At 45.7% G+C, this 19,236-nt stretch overlaps 1 protein-coding gene and 1 non-coding gene across 3 annotated transcripts in view; one reads left to right on the top strand and one right to left on the bottom strand.

The window, feature by feature from the left end:
• The window catches only part of UBE2L3 (ubiquitin conjugating enzyme E2 L3), a 43,832-nt gene that overhangs the window by 3,148 nt on the left and 21,448 nt on the right, over nt 1–19,236 (bottom strand). For both annotated transcript variants that reach the window (XM_032603226.1, XM_032603227.1), the window contains one exon: nt 2,924–3,110. In XM_032603226.1, the coding sequence (XP_032459117.1) occupies nt 2,924–3,110 (187 nt within the window). The remainder of the gene's footprint in view (nt 1–2,923; nt 3,111–19,236) is intronic.
• Nucleotides 12,558–12,630, top strand: TRNAW-CCA. The gene has a single exon. It is a non-coding gene; the product is annotated as a tRNA-Trp (tRNA).

Raw genomic sequence — 19,236 nt, 5'->3', positions numbered from 1 at the left:
TTTTTTTTTTTTTTTTTTTTAGTATGCGGGCCTCTCACTGCCGCGGCCTCTCCCATCGCGGAGCACAGGCTCCGGACGTGCAGGCCCAGCCGCTCCGCGGCATGCGGGATCCTCCCAGACCGGGACACGAACCCGTGTCCCCCGCATCGGCAGGCGGACCCTCAACCACTGCGCCACCAGGGAAGCCCACACTCATTATGTTTTACAAATGATCGAGCCCTGGCTTCTTGATCTCTTCCTTGACCCAAATGCTACTCAGAAGGATCTTTCCCCCTCCAAAATGTAGGGGCTTAAAAACATTATCAAAACTTACCTCCTTTCTCACTGTACATGATCAGAGACTAAAGTCTATAAAATTTCCTTGTTTTTGTTCTTTCTGACAGTTTGTGATGGAGGATGTAAACCGTACCTGTAACTCACCCCTTTTCATGGGGACCCAGTGAGCTCCATTCTCAGAGTAAAATGTGACCCATACCTTCCCCCATACATGAAGGCGTACAATGCAGTGGTCTTCCATGGATTGTGCTATGAAGGGTAAGTTTATTAATCTTATCCTGTTTATTGTATTTGAGTCCTCTTTCTAAAGTTTATCTACTTGATTTGTTATAAGACAGCAAATGGGTATGGGGGGACTAAAACATTTGATTTATGAATCTGACTTTTCTGTTTATATATTTTTGTTGCTGTGTTGTTTGGTTCGTATAGAGGTCAGTATTACACAGGCTTCCTTACTGACTATATTTCATATGGCGAATCTCTTTCACCACCAAACAAAGCCCTTGCTCTGTTGATAGGTATGTACCAGAACCAGACACACTGCTGAGGAAAACTCTGTTTTTACATCCCTTCTTCTGGTTATTGTTATTATTGCCAACTCCTACCACCTTTCTGTATGATACAGGTTTGCCTTGTTTCTTGACTTTTCTCCTATTTTTGCTCAATTTTTAATGCTTCTTTACTTTCTTTTTAAAAATTGAGATATAATTCACATACCAAAAAATAAACTCTCCGAGAAGTATGCAATTCAGTTGTTTTTTAGTATATTCACAAAATCGTGTGAGACCACCACTATCTAACTCCAGAACGTTTTCATCATCCCTAAAAGAATGCCCACTCTCCTTAGTAATCACTTCCTAGACCCCTCCCCCAGCCCCAGGCAAACACTAACCTCCTTTCTGACTATAGATCTGCCTATTCTGGACATTCCATATACTGTTGCTTCTCATTATTTGCAGTAGTTATCCACTAAAAAGTTGCTGTGAATGCTGAATTATAGTGAACCATGAGTGACCCAAGGAATGACCAGCTATAGAATCACCCAGCTGAGCCCAGTCAACCTACAGAAATAGAAATAATAAACTGTTGTTCATTTAAGCCACTAAGTTTTGAGATGGTTTGTAATACAGTAACAGGTAACTGAAACACGGGGGACACGGTGTCAAGTCCAGGGACGACATTCCTGAAGTGTGTGAGGATAAGCTCAAGGCCATGCCAGACGAATCTACAGAATGATCTAGAGAGAAACCCTGTCTCCGATCACAAAATAGCAATTCTGCCCGGTGCTGCATGTAGAACAGCACCGTGTTTAAGATAAAAGTTTTAACTTCAAAACCTAAGTCAGCAAGTACAAAAGAATAAAAAACCTCTCTTAGGTTTATCTGACTATTTGAAAAAAGCACCCACAACCTGGAAAAGCAGAGCATGTTGGCTGCTCACTGAGACCTGAAGCTGAAAACAGGACCGGTGCTGCCACAGCCCTCTTGGGCAGCCTGCCCTGTGGGCAGAGAGAGGGGCAGAGCACAGGTACCTGCGCCCAATTCTCAGGTGAGGGAGGAGACCCGTAACTCTCTGTGGTCTGGCCACCTGAGCAAATGCAGCAACTGCAGGCTTACACACAGAGCTAGGAGTTTGTGTGCTTAAGAGCAACTCTGTCAATCTTTTACAGACATCAGCTTGTGCACGACCAAGCACCAAGCCCCCTGGAGACCCCTCCACTGTGACTGCACGCTTGGTACCCACTGCTTTCTGCTGCTCAGCTGTGGGAGCCTGGTGGATGCCTTTCATGGTGGATGTTTCAGTGACTCTTTCAGGGGTTCCACTGGAAAATGACTGTGTATATCAGTCACCAAAAAAAAAAAAAAACAACACTTGCAGCCTCTCAAATTACAGCCTCATCCATTCTCCTTAATCTAAAAAGACCGTAAGTGGTTCAGGGAGTTACTTACAAGAAAGCCACCAAAAATATCAGGTTAGGATTGCAAAAGAAAATTCTAGAATTAAGAATAAAAACTAGACGCAGTCTATAATAAAGTTTAGTCACCTGCCGGGGAAAAGAGGGGGGCGACCACAGTAGGGAATCAAGTACTCTTCCCAGAAAAATGAGGGCACCCAGACCCAGGGACACACAGGGAGTTCCAGGCCCACTAAGGCTGACTGTGTGCTTTCACGTGGGCACACTGTCCTCAAGTCTGGCCGTGCCCTCCCAAGACACCCCAGCATCCTGTGGCCTGCCACATGGCTCCGGCTCAAGCCCGCAGGCCCTCAACACCCTCCCTTCCCCCTTCCAGTCTGAGTCCATGTGCTAACTGCTGTGTGAGGCCACTTCCCCCCGCCCCAGGCAGCCCATAATCCTCACGAACACTCCCAGGGACAGGGTCACACCCCTCCCTGCACTGGGAGTGAGCGCTGGTCTGGTCTGTCTGCGCGGGTCCCCCTTGGGCTGCGAGCACAAGAACACCTGCGTGGGCTGAAGCTTAGCTGAGATGCGCCAAGCCCATGGAACAGTGGGACCACAGCAGCCTTCTGTGGACACGGTGGTCAGTGCTATAGGATTTCTCTGGACTCCGTGCGATGTGGTGTCAGAAGGGACCTAGAAGGCCCTGCCCGCAGCAGTGTCCCCAGAAGACACGAGGAGACGCCTTACCTTGGTCAGTTTTGGTTGCTGGCTTCCAGTTTTCAGCACTAATTACCGGCAGACAGACCTGCCCCTTTTCATCAATGTTCGGGTGATAGATCTTCGTTTTAAATGTGATCTTCGGTGGTTTGAATGGGTACTCTGCTGGAAAGTTGATTTCAATTCTGAAGGCCCCTTTATCATATGGAGGGTTGTCCTGGAGGGAAAGGAAAGAGGGCGGAGTGAACCTGTAGCTGAGACAGGAATGTTCTAATTGTTCACTGGAAAAATTACTTTGTTTCAAGAGGTTGTATCAACTGAAGCCTTGTCACCTTCAGGGGAACAACAATCAATCTGTATTTCTAGAGCAACATGTCTGCTAAACTGTGAAAGGGTCTGAGATGGATGCCCTGGCCTCTTTACCTTTTTTTTTTAATAGACTTTTTTTTTTTTTGAGTAGTTTTAGGTTTACAGCAAAACTGAGAGGTAAGTACAGAACTCCTACACACACACACAGCCTCCCCCACCAGAGTGGTACACGCATTACAGGTGATGGACTGACACCAACACATCATCACCCACAGTCCACAGTCTACAGCAGGGCTCACTCTCAGTGCTGGACACTGAATGGGTTGTATAAAGTATTATACCCTATGGTTGGAATCATGCAGTATTCAGCCCTTTCAGACTGGCTCCTTTCACTTAGTAATATGCATTTAAGGTTCCTTTGTGGCTTGTTAGATCACTTCTTTTTGTCACTGAATATTAATCCATTGTCTCGATGTAGTTTATCCATTCACTTCCTGAAGGTCAGCTTGGTTGCTTTTGGCAATTATGCATAAAGCTGCTATCCACAACCGTGTGCAGGTTTCTGTGTGGACATATTATTTTCATCTCCTTTGGGTAAATACTAAGGAGCACAATTGTAGGTTAAGGGTATGCTTAGTTTTGTAAAAAATCACCAATCTATCTTCCAAAGTGGCTGCACCATTCTGCATTCCCACCAGGACTGATGAGAGTTCCTGTTGTTCCACATCCTCGCCAGCATTTGGTGTTGTCAGCATTCTGGATTTCCACCAATCTGACAGGTGTGTAGTTGCATCCTGTAGTTTTAATTTGTAATTCCCTAATGATGTGGTGTTGACTACCTTTTCATATGCTTATTTGCTATCTGTATGTCTTCTTTGGTAAGAAGTCTTTTCAGATTTTTGGTCCATTTTATTATTATTATTATTTATAAATTTATTTATTTTTGGCTGCGTTGGGTCTTCGTTGCTGCACGTGGGCTTTCTCTAGTTGCGGTGAGCGGGGGCTGTTCTTTGCAGTGCAGGGGCTTCTCATTGTGGTGGCTTCTCTTGTTGCGGAGCACGGGCTCTAGGTGCATGGACCTCAGTAGTTGTGGCACACGGGCTTAGTTGCTCCGTGGCATGGGGGAATCTTCCCGGACCAGGGCTCGAACCCGTGTCCCCTGCACTGGCAGAAGTATTCTTAACCACTGTGCCACCAGGGAAGTCCCTGGCCCATTTTAAAATCAGGTTCTTTGTTTTCTTGTTATTGAGTTTTAAGAGTTCTTTGTATATTTGGGGTTAACAGCCCTTTTTCAGATAATGTCTTTTGCAGATATCTCTTTATCTTTTTTGAAGGTATGAAGAGTTACACCAGGGGTAAATAACAATCCAACCCAGACCATACCAAGTGCTGAAAGGCCAAAGAGGTGGCCACAATTCCAGAATAAAGCCAGCACTCAGCTGTACGGCTGGCCCCTGAGGAGCTGAGCTGGCCCCTAGCTGGTCGCCAGGTAGGGCCAGAACCATGCCCCACCCCTGTGTCCTTAGGACCACTCAGAGAACTATCCCTCAGGGCCTGCACACTGATGGCCCAGGAGCCTCTGAGAGATGCCCCAAGAGAAAGAGGCCAGCCTCTCTCCAGCTCTGCCTCCACGTCCAGAGCTGAGCCAGCCCTCCAGTCTGTGGCCTCCTGGCCCCGGACTCTAGCTCTCCAGGGTCCCAGCCCACTCAAAGAAGGCCCAGCTTCACTGAGTGCCCAGGAATGCACAGCGCTGCCTCCTCAAGCCCCAGCATGATGAGATATTCTCCAGCAAATAGGATTCCTCTGCTGGGGAGTGAGGCCAGCACACGCCAGATCCCCACACTGTACCCTGGTCTATCCCCACCCAAGAAGGGTCAAATTAGGGAAGGCTGAGGGGTGGGAGAGGCCTTCCCAGCAGAGAGGACTAAAAACTAGGACGGCAGGGGCTTGGAGGGGACAGCATGGAACAAGACAGGAGGCTGGGGCTGAGTTTAGGCGTCTGAACCACCCAATCGAGCAGCTGGATCCATGGTCGGAAGATGAACCTACAGGATGCACCGCAGGAAGGTGGTGCCTCAGGGGCAGGTGAGGGAGGAGATGTCAACACCTCGGGCGCTGCACCTGGGTGAGGAGACAGACCCATGCACACCCGGAGGGGGTGGGCCATGGCTGGACTGGGAAATCATTTTCACCCCAACAAAACCTTCCCTAATCCCTTCTTTAGGGAACACAGAATTGTCTAGAACACTGTCCAGCAGTTAAAGTGGCAGCGGACTCCTCCCAGGCCTTGTCCTGACTGCTCACTACCTAGGAGAGCTAGACTCACCATTACCAACGAGCCCACGGGAACACAGAGATTTTGCTTCGGGGTTTTAAGAAGGGACCTGCTTCAGCCACGGAAAGAGCCTTCCTGGATGACCCTGGCTGCTGAAACCCACCATATATGTTCAACCATCACCCAGGACTGACCAACCGCCTGGGGCCCGCCGCATGCTGGGCCATGTGCCAGGAGCTGGAGACAAGGCAGAGTCAGGCCAGCCAGGCAAGCCCGGGACATTCCCCAACATCTGTCATGTGGGAGTGACCCTGAGGTAGGAGCCACCCACATTGCATGCTGCACATGGGCAAAAAGTCAGGAGAAGCAGCTCTCTCGCTACGGGACACAGGACAGGCCGAACCTCTCGCTGCCCAGGGAACGTATCTTAACTCCTCGGAGACTCTGTCCCTGTCCAGGGCTCGGGGTGACCAAAGGAGTGGCTCCAAAACCCCAGGGATTTGCGTGGAAGGGGGTGTGCAAAAATTCAACACAGTACCTACCCTGTGGATAAAGGCCTAAGTGCCACACGTGAGTTTTCCACACATTAGAGCTAAACTTATTCTGTGGGAAGGCAGCTCAGAAACTAGAAGGGGCCTCAATGAGAAAACACAGCTTTGTGGTAGAAAAATAGTATTCAAAATTTCAGGAATTTGCCTCAGATGGTCCTCTCCAAAAGCCATGGAGAGCTACCCGCAAGGACAGTGCAAACCTTGGCTCCCCCCGCCCCTCCCGGCTCTCACCCCACCCTCCCCAGGCACAAAGCCACTTTGGAGCAACTAAGACCAAGAGGAGGCTCCTCCAAACCCCTTGGGCCTTTCCCCCACGGGTCCACTCCTGGCCTGCAGGCAAGCCGGCTCTTTCCTCCCCAGGGCAACCTTCAGGAACCCTGAGACCCCACCGCACCCCACGCATCTCTTAATCCACTGAAGACCCAGAGTCCTTCCACCATTGTACATCAGTCACAGTTTTGTGTCACCGTTGTGGCAGCTCTCCCTGGGGCTCCGGGAAGACACCACACAGCTCTCTGGCAGCCACTCCCTGACCTGGACAGCAGCCACACCAAGTCCCCATGGCGCATGCCCAGCTGGTGATCTGACACCACACCACACGGGACTCGTGGCTGGACTGATGTGGACAGGCAGCTCCTAGATGGATCCACTGATGACCGACCACGTGTGTCGGCCGGTGGAGAACCCTCAGCGGTGTCCTTTCTGCGGGGTAACCCTTCACCCACAAGGAACACAGCCCGGCCTGGCTGCCCCAAGGACATCTACCCAGGCCTGGCCCAGACCCACCCTCAGGCTGCTTGCCCCAGGGTCCAGTTACAGAGGGATGCGAAGGCGGGCTTCCTTGCGCTCTAACCTTCACAGTCCACTAGAGGGCCTGTTCGACAGGCAGGAAAAGCTCCTGGCCTCTGAGCACAGACTGTCTTCTCACCCCCTCTAACTGTCAAGTGTTCATTCTCTCTTATCTCTTCGTGGTTGCCTGAATTACCAAGTCTGCACAGTGAGCAGAGTCATCGTCTGCTAACTTTGCTTTCTGAAGATGACCTCTTTGTACTGTTTCCAACAATTGGGTTCCTAGCACTTTTCACAGTACAGCTCTTTGTCAATGAATACTCTGACATTTAAAAATTCCATCATTTTCTCTTTGAAAATAAACATTTGTGGAAGTATTTTTAGAACAGATTTCCCAATCTTTCATGACCAAACTACCCTATGAATTACACCTAAATTTAAAATCACAATCTCTAAACCATAATGGAAAAGAATATGAAAAAGAATACATACATGTATATAACTGAATCACTTTACTGTACACCAGAAACACAACATTGCAAATCAACTACACTTCCGTAAAATAAATTTCAAAGACAAAAACTAAAGAAATTAGGTTGGTCACTAAGTTTCAAAATGATTTCTTAAAAACCCAATAAAGCACGCTGAATATTGCAAAAAAAAAAAAAAAAAATCGCTGTCTCCAATAAAACGGAATTCCACAGGAACTTTCCCTCCTCTGAACTCATGGGCACCTTTCACGGCATGATTCACCTTCCCTTCAAGAAAAGAAGTAGCTTTATTGTTACTTCTCATAGAAATATAACATTCACACCAAAACAGTAGTACTAGACATTCCGCCCCAGGATAAGGGCTGAGCGTGTCCACAACACAGCCTGCGGCGCACAGCAGTCAGCACACTCCTTGGTCAAGGGACCCGGATTCTGGGAGGGCGGTGCTCTTGGCCGCACAGCCTGTGCCCGCCCACGCATGGGGCAGATCACACTTCGCTTTCTAAGACCCAGCCACAGAACTACTAACGTCGGAGAATTCCTTGTCTGTTGTAGAAAACGTGTGGTGTGGGCCAGCGCCCTGGCACGCGGCGCTCCTGCACACACACACATGCGGTTTGCTGCTGGCAGCACCCACTCGCCTGCCCTCGGCACGCCCATGCCTTCACTAGGGCTGCAGCGTATTCCACCATCAGACGCGGCACAATTTCCTTACCCCCTCCCCGTTGCCAGGCGAGAACTTGCTGCACTCGTGAAGAGTGTCTGGACCCAAACGCTTCCTTACCAAAAACATAAAGCGACCACAGGACCCGCAACCCCACTCCTAAATATCCTAAAGAAATGAAAACGCATGTCGACATAAAATCCTGTTCACAAATGTTCACAGCAACATCATTCATAACAGCCAAACAGAGGAAACAACCCAAATACCTATCAACTGGTGAATGGATAAGTAAACTATGATATATCCATTACAACAGAATATTATTTGGCAATAAAAAGGAATGAAGTACGAATATATGCTACAACATGGATAAACCTTGAAAATATTATGCTAAGGAAGGAAGCCAGACACAAAACGTCACATATTATATGATTCCATTTATATGAAATATATAGGATAGCTAAATCTACAAAGTAGATCTGTGGTTGCCTACACCTGGGGGACTGGGGGTGATGCTAACAAGGGGAGGTTTCTTTGAGGAGTAATAAAAAATGTTCTAAAATTGTGGTGATGGAGAAACAACTCTGCAAATATACTAACAGCCATTGAATAACTGTACACTTTAAATGCATGAAACGCAGGGTTTGTGACTCTCAATGAAACTGTTAAAAAGGAAATCAAAGCTAACTCAGAAACAGGGTTTTCGACTGAGGACAGTGTTGTCCCTCCTGGAGAGGTTTAGAAATGCCTGAGGTTGTCCCAATGACAAAGGTGGCTACTGGCATCTAATGAACAAGAAACAGAGACAACCCTGCACAAATAATCCACCTGCACACACCAAAATGTAGTTTCCAAGGCTCTCTGAGAACTACAAATTCAATAACTTACAGACTGTTTGTGGGGCGCCTACTCTGTGTAATGCACAGTGCTAGGGACAGGAAGTGGGAGGGAAACAGATAAAGGTCTCTGCCTGAACCAGAACTCGCTGAGACGACACCCACACCACCAGTTATAAAAGCAGAATTAGCCCTCTGAGGAGCCCCAAAGAGAGGGGGGGGCTGGACCACAGCTGACCCCAACGGACTGTCCAGCCAACGGCTGCTCCCGCTGTCTCCTTGCTGGCAAAATCCCAGTTTTGTTTCCGTCCATGCTGCCCCCTCATTGTGAACCGGGGTAAATCCTGACTGGTCTACACCTGTCCCATCCAATATGGTGGCCACCAGCCCAAGTGCCTATTGTGTACTTGCAACAGGACTCTTCCGAATTTAGATGTGCTATAAGCGTAAAATACCACCTGGATTTGAGACTTTGTGCAAAAAAAAAAAAGAATAAACTAGTTAATAATTATTTATATTGATTACATGTAGAAGAATATTTTTGATATACTGTATTAAGTAAAATACTTACCAAAGTGAATTCCACCTGTTTAATTCCCTTCCTTCCTTCCTTCCTCCCTCCCTTCTTCCCTCCTTCCTTCCCTCCCTCCCTCCCTTCCTTCCTTCCTTTCTTCCTTCCTTCCATGTTAGTTCCCTGACCAGGGATCCAACCCACACCCTCCTCGGGCCTTCAGCAGTGAAAGCACGGAGTCCCAACCACTGGACCGCTGGGGAATTCCCTCATTTTCATTTTTAATGGGAGTTCTGGAAAATTTAAAAGCACGGCTGTGGCTTGCAGTATACTCCCTTTGGACAGCACAGTCCATCATGGTACTGCCCACACCTCGGCCAGTGACAGACCAGGGGTGGCCACGTGTCCTGGTTCTGGATAATGAGGAGTGAGGGGTCTGTGGTGGGCCCCTGGGATGGGCGTCTTTGTTTTTGGTCACACCAAACTACACACAAACACACGTGTCACAGATGGAGAAGTCTGAATGGGGTTGGTGGACTGATCAGGATCCACTTCCTGGTTACAGCACTGCACTACAGTTGCACAACAGGTGAAGGCTACTGGGGAATCTCTGTTATTTCCTACAATTGCACGAAAATCTACAGTTATCTCAAAATAAAAAGTTCAAGGAGAGAGAGAGAAAAGAAGAGACCGTCTCTTCCTCCGGGAAACTGTGAAGCCCATGCAGGTCTGTGCTCTCCCCTTGCCGAGCCGCTGGATGGCCAGCCCAGAGCCCCTGCCCCAGGACTCTGTCAGGGGCAGCAACTTTCCCTTTTCAAAGCCACACTAAGTGGGGGGTTTCCTTACTTGCAGTCAAAAGCGACCTCACTACTATGAATTGTGAGTGGAGGGAACAGAGAGGAGGGAGTGATTCACTGAGACCAGGGAATAGAGAGCGTCAGGAAGACGCAGGTGCAGGAGGATGACCAGTTGGAAGGGGTACACACGGCTTCACGAACAGAAGAGGAGGCCTCTCTCTCTGAAAGTTAACAAGCAGGTGTTTACCTCAACAACTGTCAGCTTTGAGCAGCCCAGACCCAGGACAGGGGAGCAAAAGCTCCTCGAAAGAGGCTGGGGCCCGAGCCCAGGTGGGGGAGCCAGGGCCTGTGAGGTGCTCAAAGAACCTGTGAGACGGAATGGCCTGCACGGAGGCAAAGGCAGTTACAGCTTCTGCAATGGGATGTGATCGGTGTACCTGAGGCTCATTCCCAAAAACACTCTGCTCAGCAGAACCTGGTGCGCGAGCCTCGGGGCTAGTGCAGAAGCCAGAGACACTGTGATGGCAGAGAGACTGCGTCCTCTCCCAACAGGCTGGTGAAGTGACCACCAGGGCGGTACGAGGCCTCTCCACAAAACTCAATTTCATTTTAAAAACAATTATTGACACAGCTTTGGAGATGCAAGGCCTCAGGAATACAAAGCTGACTCCCAAGTCTGTGCTTCTGAAGCCCAAAGGCAGAGAAATCCAGGGCAGTCTGACTACACACTGACAAGAGGCAGGCATTTACCAGCTCCTTTTACAAATGAGGGACAGAGGCACAGACAGAAGAAAGACACTGTCGTTGTTGAAACGTTGTCACGTGTGCATGTCTTACCTCCTCAATAAAAGGTAAAACCAGCAGCAGCACCCCTGTAAGTCCAGGGTGACAATGACATGGGTAGGGAGCAGCCCAGGCAAGAAAGGAACTCAACTGGGGATGAACACCCCCCACCAAAGAACTAAGCACTCAAATCATCAAGTTAGAAAAGAACAAAGAGGGACTTCCCTGGTGGCGCAGTGGTTAAGAATCTGCCTGCCAATGCAGGGGACATGGGTTCGAGCCCAGATCCGGTAAGATGACACCTGCCACGGAGCAACTAAGCCCATGTGCCACAACTACTGAGCCTGTGCTCTGGAGACCGTGAGCCACAACTACTGAGCCCACGCACCACAACTACTGAACCTGCGTGCCTAGAGCCCGTGCTCCTCAACGAGAAGCCACCACAATAAGAAGCCTGCGTACTGCAACAAAGAGCAGCCTACCGCTCACCGCAACTAGAGAAAGCCCACGTGCAGCAACGAAGACCCAATGCAGCCAAAAACAAATAAATTTAAAAAAAGCAAAGAGCAAACAAATACCAAGGAAAACAAAAGACAAAACATAAAAGCAGAAATTACCATAAAAGCAAAAATTAGCAAATCAGAACACAGAAAAAAGAATGAAATTTCTACTTCTTGATACATGAAGTCAGTATAACCATCTATCAAAATCCACTAAACAGGGCTTCCCTGGTGGCGCAGTGGTTGAGAGTCCGCCTGCCAATGCAGGGGCCACGGGTTCGTGCCTTGGTCCGGGAAGATCCCACATGCCGTGGAGCGGCTGGGCCCGTGAGCCACGGCCGCTGAGCCTGCGCGTCCGGAGCCTGTGCTCCGCAACGGTTGAGGCCACAGCAGTGAGAGGCCCACGTACCGCAAAAAAAAAAAAAAAAAAAAAAAAAATCCACTAAACACAGAAAACACAATCCAATCTCACATATGACCACAGATGCAAGCACACTAAAGACTAGGAAATTTAATACACTGGAACATTTAAAAACAGTCCATTGTAATGAAGGGGGAATTAATCCAGAAAGCAATGAGGGGCTTAATTAACAGGCCACTTTGAAAACCCACACCACAAAACCTAATTGACAGTAATATGGCCTTTAATGAAATCCACTCATTCCTGATTAAAAGAGAAAAATTTAGGGTGTAACATCAGCAAAATGGCAAAGCAGGCAGCTCCAAACTCCCATCCTTCCATAGAAACAAACAAACAAAATACTGCAGAAACCATCGGAACCAACTTTGTCAGAACTCTGGAAAACAGTCAAAGGTTTACAGCAACCTTTGGCTGTGAATGCAGAATCAAGAAAAGGCAACTAAAACACAGTAGGAAAGCTTTGTGTCGACTTTACTTGCCCTTAGCCTGGCCGCTCCCTGGCTGGGCGACAGGCATCTTGAAGATGGGTGAATGATGGCCACCTCTGACTACCACGTGGGACCCACGCCCTCCATTCCAGAGAAGCAGAGCAGACCTTATTCACAAATTACTGTCTGTCTGTTCTAACCAGTCCAGGGCTACCCGGAGGGCTGACACAGGTGCTCTGTTTTGCCTCGCTCAGAACCCACAGAGCATGGGAAAAGCATAGGAACTGCTCAAGAAGACTGTAGGGGACTTCCCTGATGGTCCAGTGGTTAAGACTCAGCACTCCAAATGCAGGGGGCCCAGGTTCGATCCCTGGTCAGGGAACTAGATCCCGCACGCTGCAACTAAAGATCCTGTATGCTGCAACAAAGATCCCATTTGCTACAACTAAGACCCGGAGCAGCCAAATAAATAAATAAATAAAAGACTGTAAGGCCATGAAAAACTCACAGCTGCCTACAGCAAAGGATGGCAGGTGAGACACAACAGATTGCATAAAGCCAAGGAGGTAAAGCCACAGAGAAACCCAGGGATATCAGGGCATTCAGAAGCACCCAGGTACACTGCGGAGCTGAGAAAGTCACACATATGCCTAGGACAGGATACATGCTAAGAAAAGAACTGAGAAGATCTGAAGCTTTCACCACCAGCTAACCATAGGCTCAAGGAAAGCAGGAAGTGAAGAAGGCAGAAATGTAACTGGCCTGGCTACATGTTCAAGAAGTACCCTAGCACAGAACCAATCTGCAAAGACTGAGAGACTTTTTTTAAGCTCCTGGCATTCAAGGAAATTTCAGTCAAAACACTGGTGGAACACAAGAGAAGAAGTGCTGTTTTAACACTCAAAAACAGCAAATCCTGCAGGGAGGGGGAGAATCTGATTTCCGCATTATAATATTCAAATGTCCAATTTTCAACAGCAACAACAAAATCACAAAGCATACAAAGAAACAGAAAAGTATGGCCCGTTTCAAGGAAAAAAAAAAAACTGACAAAAACTATCTCTGAGTAAGCCCAGACATTAGACTTACCAGACAAATTATTAAAATCAACTGTCTTAAAAATGCTCAAAGAGGGAATTCCCTGGCAGTCCAGTGATTGGAACTCAGCACTTTCACTGCCATGGGCCCGGATTTGATCCCTGGTTGGGGAACTAAGATCCTGCAAGCTGTGTGGCCAAAAAACCCAAAAAAACCCCAAAAAACAGTGCTCAAAGAGGTAAAAAAAATCATGGGCAAAAAACTAAACAAAACCAGGGACTTCCTTGGTGGTCCAGTGATAAAGAATCTGCCTTCCAATGCAGGGGATGTGGGTTCGATCCCTGGTTGGGGAACTAAGATCCCACATGCCGTGGGGCAACTAAGCCCACACACAACTCCTGAGCCCACAAGCCTCAACTACAGAGCCCGAGTGCTGCAAACTACAGAGCCCATGCACTACAACTAGAGAAGAGAAAACCCACACACCACAACTAGAGAGAAGCCCACTTACCACAACGAAGAGCCAGCACGCCACAACTAAGACCCGATACAGCCAAAAAAAAAAAAAAAAAAAAAAAAAAAAACTGAACAAAGCCAGGAAAATAATGTCTAAACAAAATGAGAACACCAATAAAGACACAGAAATTATAGAAAGGGACTCAACAAAAATTCTGGAGAATAATACAATAACTGAAATGAAAAACTCACTAGAGCAATTCAGTAGTAGACTTGAGCAAGCAAAAGGAGTCAGCAAACTTGAAGTTAGGATAATTCAAATTATCCCATCTAAGGAGCAGAAAAATGAAGAAAAGTGAACAGAGCGTAGGGACATATGGGACATCACCTAGCACACCAACACACATATTATGGGGGCCCACAAATGGATAAGGAGAAAAGGGGTAGAAAGAATATTTAAAAAAATAATGACCCCAAACATTCAAAATTCCATACAAGATATGAATCTACGCATCCAAGAAGCTCAATGAACTGCAAGCAGGATCAACTCAGAGAGATCATACCAAGATAGTCAAATCATCAAAGGACAAAGAGATAATCTTGAAAGCAGCAAGAGAAGTAACTTGAAAGCAGCAACAACTGATTTCTAACCAGAAACCATGGAGGCCAGAAGGCAGTGGGAGGACACATTCAAGGTGCTAAAAGGAAAAGACTGTCAGCAAAAACTATCCTTCAAAAATGAAGGTGAGGGCTTCCCTGGTGGCGCAGTGGTTGAGAGTCCGCCTGCCGATGCAGGCGACACAGGTTCATGCCCCGGTCCTGGAAGATCCCACATGCCGTGAAGCGGCTAGGCCCGTGAGCCATGGCCACTGAGCCTGCGCGTCTGGAGCCCGTGCTCCGCAATGGGAGAGGCCACAATAGCGAGAGGTCCGCGTACCACAAAAAAAAAAAAAAAAAAATGAAGGCGAGGGACTTCCCTGGCAGTGCAGTGGTTAAGAATCCGCCTGTCAATGCAGGGGACACATGTTTGAGCCCTGGTCTGGGAAGATCCCACATGCCTCAGAGTAACTAAGCCTGTATGCCACAACTACTGAGCCTGCGCTCTAGAGCCCGCAAGCCACAACTACTGAGCCCATGTGCCACAACTACTAAAGCCTGTGCACCTAGAGCCCTGCTCCATAACAAGAGAAGCCACCACAATGAGGAGCCCTAGCACCACAACGAGGAGTAGCCCCCCACTCAATGCAACTAGAGAAAGCCCATGTGGAGCATCGAAGACCCAATGCAGCCAAAAATAAGTAAATAAATGAATAATTTTTAAAAAGAAAGAAGAATGTGAGGGACTTCCCTGGTGGTACAGTGGTTAAGACTCCACACTCCCACTGCAGGGGGAGCGGGTTCGAGCCCTGGTCAAGGAACCAAGATCCCACATGCTGTGTGGCATGGCCAGAAAAAATTAAAAAATAATAAAAAAAATTTTTAAATGAAGGCAAAATTAAGATATTCCCAGATAAAAAAATCTAAAAGAGAAAGAGGGAATGAATTCATCACGAGTAGATGTTCTGTAAAGGAAATACAAAAGGGAGTCTTCAGGCTAAACAAAAAGATACTAGACAGTAACTTGAAGCCATAAAAAGAAATAAAGAAAAATGGTTAAGAAACTATACAAGATAATATAAAACCCAACATTATTGGTTATTATACTTTGGGTTTGTAACTTCTCTTTGTGACAGTAACAATATGAGGGGTTGGGTAATGGAAATATACGGGACCAGAGTGTTTGTAACTACTGAAATTAAGTTGGTATTATTCAAACTAGGTTGTTAAAAGATTAAGATGTCAATTGTAATCCCCAAGACAGGCATACAGAAAAGAAAAGAAGAATGGAATCAAAATAATATGCTACAAAAAAATCAACTAAATACCCAAAAAAGGCAATAATGGAAGAATTTAGGAACAAAATGCATACATGACATCCAGAAAACAAACAGATAACAGAAGCAAATACTTTCTTATCAGCAATTACTTGAAATGTGAATGGAATAAACTCTCCACTTAAAAGATGGAAATTGCCAGAATGGATAAGAAAACACAATCCACCCATATGCTGCCTATAAGAGATTCACTTTACATACAAAGACACAAAGAGGTTAGAAGTAAATGACGGAAAAAGTACAAGACACAAAGGACATTATATATTGGTAAAAGGTTCAATCCATCAAGAAGATATGACAATTATACACCTATATGCAACTAACAAATTATGAACCAAAACACACGAAGCAAAAATTGATGGCACTGAAGGGAGAAATATGTTATAAAGTAATAGTTGGAGATTTCAATACCCCACTTTCAATAACAGAACAAGACAGAAGATCAACAAATATCTTTCTGACCACTATGGAATACAACTAGAAATCAATAATGGAAGGAAAGCTGGAAAACTCACAAGTATGAGGAAATTAAACACAACCAACCAACTGGTCAAAAAGGAAATCACATGGAAAATTAGAAAATACCTTGAGATGATAAACACAAGACATCAAAACTTAAGGATGCAGCAAAAGTAGTGCCCAGAGAAAAATTTACAGCTGTAAATGCCTACAACAAAAAAAGAAGGATCTCAAATCAATAATCTAACTGAATACCTTAAAAAATGAGAAGAGAACAAACTGAACCCAAAACCAGAAGAAAGAAGTAAGTAATAACAATTACAGAGGAGATAAACAGTGCAGGAAAAAAATAGAGAAAAAAAATTCAATGAAAACAAGTTGGTTCTTTGAAGAGATCAACAAAAGTGACAAACTTTTAGCTAGAGTAAGGAAAAAAGAGAGGAAATCCATATTACTAAAATCAGAAATGAAAGTGGGAACATTACATTTATTATAGAAATGAAAGGGATTACAAGAGAATACTATGAACAGTTGTACACCAAAAAATTGGATAACCTAGATGAAATGGACAAATTCATAGAAACACACAACCTACCAAAACTGAATTGAGAAAAAATCTAAATAGACCTATAAGTAGTAAAGAAACTGAATCAGTAATCCAGTAATCAAAATCCTCTCAACAAAGTAAAAGTTCTGAATTGGATGGCTTTTCTTGGTGAATTCTACCAAACATTAAAAAAATTAACACCAATCATTCTTGAACTCTTCCAAAAAACTGAAGAGGTGGGAACACTTTCTAACTCATTCTGCAAGTCTAGCATAACCCTGATATCAGAGTCAAAGACACTATTAGAAAAGTATATGAATTTTGATGCAAAAATCCTCAACAAAATACTAACAAACTGAAATTCAGCAGCATATTAAAAGGATCATACACCATGACCAAGTAGGATTTATCCCAGGTATGCAAGGATAGTTCAACATACAAAAATCAATCAATCAACAAACACACCATGTGTGTGCAGAATAGAAAAGAATAGAATGAAGGAGGAAAAAAAGATCATCTCAATTGATGCAGAAAAGTATCTGACAAAATCTAATACACTTTTGTGATGAAAACACTCAATAAACTAGGAATAGAAAGAAATTTCAACATGAAAAAAGCCTACAGCCAACATGAAAAACCTACAGCCAACGTCACATTGAATGGTGAAAGTCTGAAAGCTTTTCTCCTAAAATTAGTAACAAGACAAGGATGCCGACATTTTTTATTTTTTGGCTGCACTACACAGCTTGCGGGATTTTAGCTCCCCAACCAAGGATCAAACTTGGACCCCGGTAGTGAAAGCCCCGAGTCCTAATCACTGGACTGCCACCAGGGAATCCCCAAGGATGCCCACTTTTTTTTTTTTTGGCTGCGTCAGGTCTTAGTTGTGGCACGCAGGATCTTTTGTTGCAGCGCGTGGGCTCTTTAGTTTGTAGCACGCAGGCTCTCTAGTCGAGGTGCATGGGCTCAGTAGTTGTGGCACACAGGCTTAGCTGCCCCGCGGAATGTGGGATCTTAGTTCCCCGACCAGGGATCGAACCTGCGTCCCCTGCATTGGAAGGCAGATTCTTTACCACTGGACCACCAGGGAAGTCCCAAGGATGCCTACTTTTGCCACTTATAGTCAATACAATATTTGGTAGTTCTAGCCAGGGCAATCAGGCAAGAAAAAGAAATAAAAGGCATCCAGATTGGAAAGGGAGAAACAAAACTACCTCTATTCAGAGATGAACTGATCTCATACATAGAAAACTAAAGATTACTCATACACAAACTATTAGAAAAAATGAATTTAGCAACGTTCCTGGATACAAAATCAACACGCCAATATCAGTTACATTTCTGTACACTAACAGTGAACAACAATGAATCCGAAAAGGAAATTAAGGAAACAATTCCACTTACAGTAACACTGAAAAGAGTAAAATACCTAGGAATAAATTTAACCAAGGTGGCTGTTACAGACTGAATGTTTGTGTCCCCTCCGAATTCTTATACTGAAGCCCTAACTCCAGTGTGGCTAGAGAGCAAGGAAGTAATTAAGGTTAAATGATGTCACAGGGTAGAGTCCTGATCTGACAGCATTAGTATCCTAAAAAGAAGAGAGCTCCCAGGACTCCCTTGGTGGTCCAGTGGTTAAGACTCCATGCTTTCACTGCTGAGGGGACAGGTTCAATCCCCGGTCGGGGGACTAAGATCCTGCAGGCTGCGTGTTGCGGCCAAAATAAAAAAAGAGAGCACCCTTGCTCTCTCTCCCTGTGCACTGAGAAAAGGCCACATGAGGACACAACAAGAAGGCTATGGAAGAGTCCTCATCAGAAACCAACCGAATTTTTTAAATGTTTGGTAAAATTCACCAAGAAAAGTCATCCAATTCAGAACTTTACTTTGTTGGGAGGTTTTTGATTATTGATTACTGCCAGACCTTGATCTGGGACTTCTGGCCTCCAGAACTGTGAGAAAATTGAATTCTGTTGTTTCAAGTGACCCAGGCTATGATTTTGTTTCGGTTTTGTTTTTTCATCCTGAGCTGAAAAATACAGAGGTGTAAAAGTTGTACACCAAAAATTATAAAACACTGCTGAAAGAAGTTAAAGAAAACCTAAATAAATGGAAAGACATCTTGGGTTCCTGGACTGCAAGTCTTGCTTTTGTAAAGATGACAATACTGCCCAAAGTGATCTAAAGATTCAATATAATCTCTTTCAAAACCTCAATAATTTTTTTTTCAAATGGAAAAACCCATCCTAAAATTCATATGGGATCTAAAGGTGTTACTGAACCAAACTTAGGTCTGTTTGCCCATACTCAGTAAAACCAATCTATTGACACTGAGTTGTGGTGAAGGAAAGTGCAGGGTGCCAAGCAAGGAGTCCAGGGCAGCTAGTGCTCAAAATACCCAAACTCCCCAATGGGTTTCAGGAAAGCATTTTTAAAGGTCAGGTGAGGGAGGGAAGTCCCAGGGTATGTAATCAGCTTGTGCACAATTCTGATTGGTTGATGGTGAGGTAACAGGGTAGTGTCACAGGGGTTAACATTATCAATCCTTAGGCGC

Source organism: Phocoena sinus, chromosome 14 (genome assembly GCF_008692025.1).
Source record: "Phocoena sinus isolate mPhoSin1 chromosome 14, mPhoSin1.pri, whole genome shotgun sequence".
Lineage (NCBI taxonomy): Eukaryota > Metazoa > Chordata > Mammalia > Artiodactyla > Phocoenidae > Phocoena > Phocoena sinus.
The sequence above is the reverse complement of the archived record's forward strand: the minus strand, read 5'-3'. Positions and strand labels throughout refer to the sequence as shown.